The sequence below is a fragment of the Galeopterus variegatus genome, unplaced genomic scaffold (genome assembly GCF_000696425.1).
Source record: "Galeopterus variegatus unplaced genomic scaffold, G_variegatus-3.0.2 Scaffold651, whole genome shotgun sequence".
In the NCBI taxonomy this organism is placed as follows: Eukaryota; Metazoa; Chordata; class Mammalia; order Dermoptera; family Cynocephalidae; genus Galeopterus; species Galeopterus variegatus.
Window position 1 is genome coordinate 525,217 of NW_007726762.1, and position 6,735 is coordinate 531,951.

The following is a 6,735-nucleotide window of genomic DNA, read 5'->3' on the forward strand; positions in this document are numbered from 1 at the left end:
GGGGGGGGTAAAAAAATATTATAATTAGGCTCCTGGGCTAGCTTACAAATGCCTATTAATGTAGCTGGACATACTACTTAAAGCACTGAAAAAACCTATCCAATATTTATAAAATCAGTGATGTTGCTCCATACTGTCATTGGATTATGGTATTCTACAATGTAATTCTCTTCTTTCTCTTCTCCTGGATGTAATTTTTTAAAACTTCCTTTAGTAACTTTGCTTTTCTTATAACCCACCATATTTTACTTTGTATTGTTGCTAAGCGCAATATCTTACCTCTTCTCTTATGCAGTAACCTCCTTGAAAGCAGAGACCACATATAACTTACTTGGAATGACCAGTACCTCTCCCAGTGACTGGGTACATAGATAGTGGCTAAATAATGATGGTTGAATGAATAATAGTTGTTCAATAAATGCCAGCTTAATGAATGCATTTCAAATTCCAATCCAGTGCACATTTCCCCATCAAGAATATATCTTTCCTTCTTCAAACTATGACTACAGGATCTCCTCCCTATCACTTTACCCAACTTCAATGTCTGCTAAAAAGAACAGATCCTGCTAGGACAATCATTTCTCTTGAGTCTCAACAGGAGGAACCATGGAGAGTTACTTCCTCAGGAAACAGAAAAAGTAATTCAGAGACATATGTACATCCAAAATAGCGCTGTATGTGGATATGACTGTGTATTCATGTGTGTGTACGCAAAGGAGATGAAAATCTAATATTTTCCCTGAAAATATTCCTAGTAATCACTATTAAAAAGCGTTGTGGTTTGTGTTGTTAATATAATCCAGAATGGTATTTCTTATATTTTACTTAGCTTTTTAATCCCATGTTACATGAATATAATCTCAAAAATAGATGTTAGACTGGCTGGCCAGTTAACTGAGTTGGTAAGAGCGCAGCCTTACAACACCAAGGTCAAGGGTTCAGATCCTTGTACAGGCCAGCCAACAAAAAAAAAAAAGATACATGTTATAGTAAAGTTTACTACATATTTCATTTTAAAACACATTTCCTAATAGGACAAGTATGGTTAGGTTATACTTAATACCTATTTGAGAATAACAGGGGATTAGAAAGAAAGTATAAATATTGACCCATCTACTTACACTCCAAGGAAGTGAATCAGTGTATAAAAGGTGAGCAAACATCTTAGCAACATTTCTCAATTTGTTTGTTTCCAAGCGATGGATGGTATCATACTGTTCTTTGAAAATACTTTCAAAGGATTCCATGTATTCTTTTTTTAGCATGCAAAATCTCTAATAAATAAAAAACTGAATGTCAATACCATTAAAAATTCCATGTCAATACAATTATAAGCATACTAATCCTCCTACATTTATTAAATCAACACAATATATATTTTGTATATCTTCAAAAAACATATATCATATCACTAAATCTTTGTGTTATACGATGCTCAAAAGAAGTTAATATATGTGGTTTCTATCTACCCGAACTTATAATAGACACATACATTTATAAACTATATACATATACTTCTACCATGTGGATGGAGCTTGGCTCTAAAAAAAATACTTTACTAGGGTTGCCTGAACATGTTCTTGGCTTTAGAAACTTCTTTAAGGTTTTGAAAAGACAGAATTTAATGGTCCTCTATTGGGAGATTGTTAAAAAAGCATGTAGAATTTCAAAATGTTCTGAAGAGTGGTATGCAAAGTTAAGGCCCTGCAAAAATCAAGTGGGAAAGGAGGAAGCTGAAGGGAGTGGGAAACCTGACAAAGGGGAGAACAATTTGCCTTTAGCATAAAGATATGTTGAGATATGTAGTATATTAGACCAAACCACAAAGCAGGATCATTAATTCACAAACTTCATGTTAAAAATTCCCTTAGCACTCCTATTAAATTCTGGCATGAAAAAGGAGGGTGGAACTCACCCCAGCTAATAAGCCAAAAAATTTCTCATATGTCCTTTGTTGGGCACAGCAATCAAGGATCATGTTGCAGAGTTCTTTCTATTTGGAAGAAAAATTACATTAATGATTCAAATCACAATGCTGTATGATAATTTACCAATATGACAGCAACTGCCTGCATTTTTAAATAAGGGCTTAAAAAACTTTGAAAACCTTCTGAACTTCAGTTAACAGGACAAAATAAAAACCTCAATCTATGTTAAGCTCGTATTTTAAAGCCTTTGGTCTGGCTGACAGCTTTCTAGTTATTTATGCTGATTAGATTAATTATAAAATTCTAAATTCACATAGGTTTTCTTGAACCACTTCAAGAAAACCTAGTATATGAAATAGAGATACATCAGAGAGAGACTGAATATACTGTATCCTAAAAGGATTATATGTAGAATTTTAGACTCACCAACAAACCATCTAACAGTTCAGTTATACACATACTAAAGACATAAACTCAATTGTTACGGAATATATTTAGTTAGTATGGAAAAGACAAAACATGACGACTCTTTAGAGAGGTATAAATAGGTACAACTTCAATGTTTTCTTAAATGACCCTCTGGTTGATAAAGAAAAAATATATTTAAAAGAAGAAAGAAAAAAAAAAACACACTTCTACGGCTGAATTTTCTAGCCCCAAAATAAATGTTATGCATATAGATCTATCTATAGATAGGTCTCTACAAATAGATGAAATCATTCCATACTGTTGGAATAATATTGTCCAACTGGTTGTATAGGTGCCTTAAAAACCTCTCTGTGAAAATTTGATTGAACTAATAAATAAATCCCTGATCAGAAATACCATAATCACAAATCACAAATGGGGTTTTTAGTTAACAAATATTATTTATTAGTTCCTGAAAGATAATAAAATATGTATTGATTATAGCAATTTTATAGATGGAGAAACTCAGGCAACATAAAGTGAATGAAGACAAAATGAAAAAAGGTATAAATTCATTCTCTGACCACCGTTGTAGAATTGACTGAATACCTTTTTCTATAAAATATTTATCAGTAAGTTTAAAATAAATTTTTTCCAAGTATAGTAACTGCAGTGTATCTGCCTTCTATATACAGAAAGCAAGTCTATAAAAATAAAATATGTATCCTATCAGTTTTTACCTTTATATTTTCAATTAACAATTTTGACATTTTCCATATTTAATAACAGGGGATGCAGCCTAGGTAAAAATTGTAAATATTAAAAAAAAAACAGGTAGGTAAGTATTTACTGCACATATTTATGTAAACAATTTGCATCACAGTCTCAAGGGACAGGACTCAGGGCAAGAGGTAGGCAGGGAACCCTGCAGAAGCATAGAAAAGACACTCTAGAATTGTGCTGTGAAGCATGGTAGCAACTAGCCACATGGGACTATTTAAACTGAAATTATTTAAAATTACACAAAATCAAAATTTTAGTTCCTTAGTCACTAAATTAATTTAGCTCAATTAGCCATATTTCAGGGACTCAAAATCTATATGTGACTATTGGCTACTATATTAGTATAGAATATGAATATTTCCATCGCTGCAGAATGTTCTATTGGACAACACTGCTCTAGAAACTGAGAATCTACTTGTGGAACAATGTACTCAATGGCCTGACTTTACAACATAAGAACACTTTCAAATGCTATTATTTGAAAAAAATGCTAGATTTTTTTTTTTTTGTAGAGATTAATCACAAGTTACCTCAATTAAATAAAATGTTCATAAAAGGTGTACTTTATCAGAATTTCATATAGTACTGAAAATTTTAAATGAGATTTTTCTAAATTCTGCCACAGTACGTTAACTTGATATATACTAAAATTCATTTTCAACTTTTCCTACTGACATTGTGTTTTATAATTATATAGCAGTTAATTGGATTTTAAACAATAAAACATGGTAATATGTTAATTGCTAATAGCCAGCACTACCTGAAAAACAAATTACTTTCCTCCCTAGACTAAATGCAATTATAAAAGTCATTCCCTGTGGCTAACAGTAATTAAATATTTTAACATTATAATTAAATATTATAGCCATTTTAGGAGTCTTCTGAGTGCATTAAAATAGATGCACTAAGACACTCTTTATCAAAATATGTTGAGATTAGTTCTAGAACAACTATCTTCTAGATTAATATTAATAAAATTTTTAATGAATTATATTTGTCAAATAATGTGACAAGATCACACAGTCATTTTAGTGTCAACTAAAATTTTAAAGGTTAGTTTACTAATTTATTTCTTTCCAATGATAACATATCAGTTGCAGCCAGAATACAAATAGGTATACTATTATTAATATGCCAGTAAACAAACTTAGAAAGGGAAAAAAATACTTTTTTAATTTGAGAAGAATAAATTTTTCTCAAAATTCCATACCATGGCATTTTAAGAATAAATCTATACTCTACTACAAAGATTGGCAACCTTTTTCTATAAAGGGCCAGAGAGTAAATATTTTAGGCTGTAGAGCCCATATAGTCTCTGTTGAAACTACTCTTTTTACTGCTGGGTGTGAAAAGAGCCATAAACAATACATCAATGAACAAGCATGGCTATATTCCAATAAAACTTTATTTATGAAAACATGAGTGGGCCAGGGCCACAAACTGCCAAGCCATATAATAGATAATATTTAAAGCCGTTAAAAAAGTATTACACAGATAATATTTTAAGCCATAAAAAAAATATTACATTTAATACTGACTTAGCTCAGATAATCAAAAAGATCTAGAAGAACTAGAAACCGAACAGTCTATTATAGCTGATGCATTCACTTCGCATCTGTGCCAGGTCTACCACATGTAAACAAGGTGTAAAAAACAAAACAACCAAAGCCTTGGCTCAGGTTTCAAGGACCTAAAATATAGATGGGCAGGGAGCAAAATACACACTATACATAAGAAAATAACTAGGAAAAAAACCCCAAGATAATCTATTCAATCCAGTCTCTACTATCCTTGGCCTTAGGGTTCTGATGAACAGTGAAACATACCAAGTTATAAGACAATGAGTCCCATGGGGAGAAGAGGGTACCATATGTAACCCTAGGGATTGCTGAATCCCTGACACCTTGCCAAGTGCCTGACACATAGTATATGCTGAATACATTTTTGTTAAATAAACTAATGAGTAAAAAAACCCAGATTCTTCTATATCCAACTACAGCAATGTAACAACATGTGCTGTGACCTTTATAATTTCTACCACAAAAGAATGCCTTAGTGCATGAAGAAGATGGATCAGGTAATTCATTAAAGAACAAATTTCCTATTGTATTTAACCCACAATTTGATTTACGAGGCAACCACTCAGAAATTCTATGTAAAGTGCAGTGTCCCATTCAAGCAGACAATTTAACTCACTGGAAATACCGAGGACTCTTAAGTATTGAGTTATTTTAAAATTATAGAAAACCTACATTTTAAACATGAATATTAGCACTGAGTTATTCTTTCAATTCACAAAACCTAACTATTAACTGCCTTAAACATTTTAATAACCAATATATGTTTCCTAATAGAAAGAAAAAAAAGTATTAACATACTGTCTGACTTTCAGGAAACTCCATTTTCAGTAATTTGTGAGCACATTCTTCAAAATCTAAACTGTGGAGATAAGATAGTCACAATAGTTAAAAACTTGCAGCAAAACTGTAGCACTCTTTTATATATAAGAATCTTACTTTAATAATTATCTTGAATAATCTTTTTTTAAACTGCAATTTCATATTATTATATTGTGCATATGAAGAAAACATGGCTCTTAACTCTACAAAGAATGATACATACTAAAACATGGATGAACCCTGAACTACATTCAGTGAAAGAAGCCAGACACAAAAGCTATATAGTATGATTCCATTTATATAAAATGTCCAGAACAGGCAAATCCATAGACACAGAAAGTAGATTAAGGGAAAAAGGGAGTGACTGCTAATAGTTACAGGATTTAGTTCTGGAGTAATAAAATATTCTGGAATTATATACTGGTGTTGGTTGTACAACTCTGTGAACATACTAAAACTGCTAATTTAGTGGTACACTTTAAAATGAGTGAATTTTATGATATGTGACTAAAATCTCAACTTAAAAAAGATAAAAAAAGAGAGAGAAGTATATGAATTGGTTTTTATTATTCCCTCAAGCCAACCAACCTCAAGCCATAACTAGTCAGATAAAAGGGTTTCTGTTAAATGTATTTTCTTCATTTTAAGGTGAAAAAACAATATTATGCAAAGTATGTAAGTTTCTCTCATTTCTGTAACAATATTATGCTTATCAAATATTCTTTATCTCCAAATTAGTCACTGAGGTACAACAGTAGTAAATTCTTAAGTATTAGCAATATCTTTTCCTTCAAACATCGGAGAGTAATAACTGCACATAAAGAATTTATTAACTGTCCTGATTTGATAATCCAAATATAAGTACTCTACGTCTGGGAAACCAGACCCCATATTTCAAGGAATGCTTTCCAACCAACACTGAAAGTTTTCCCGAGAGCCAGCTGTACTGTTCTACATTTACTTGTCAAATAAATCTAAGGAAGAAAAAGATCAATAAATATATTCAAAAGCTTAAGTAAAACAACATGCTTAACAATGAGGACAAAGACAAATGAAAGCTTTAAAATGTTAATGCTTATTTCATAAATATTTCTAACTGGCTAAAATTTCTAAGAAATGTATTTTTATTCACCAGTCACAAATGAACACCTAAATAAGTAACAACAATAACTGGAGGCAAAAACACTTATAGGATACTATTCTGATTTAGGTTTATA

At 31.3% G+C, this 6,735-nt stretch overlaps 1 protein-coding gene across 1 annotated transcript in view; it reads right to left on the reverse strand.

Annotated features, from left to right (window-relative positions):
* Positions 1-6,735, reverse strand: part of CWC22 (CWC22 spliceosome-associated protein) — a 54,530-nt gene that overhangs the window by 8,629 nt on the left and 39,166 nt on the right. Inside the window, exons 13-15 of the mRNA XM_008570994.1 lie at positions 5,498-5,558; positions 1,916-1,993; positions 1,122-1,274 (exon numbers count right to left, since the gene is read on the reverse strand). Of these exons, the coding sequence (XP_008569216.1) occupies positions 1,122-1,274; positions 1,916-1,993; positions 5,498-5,558 (292 nt within the window). The remainder of the gene's footprint in view (positions 1-1,121; positions 1,275-1,915; positions 1,994-5,497; positions 5,559-6,735) is intronic.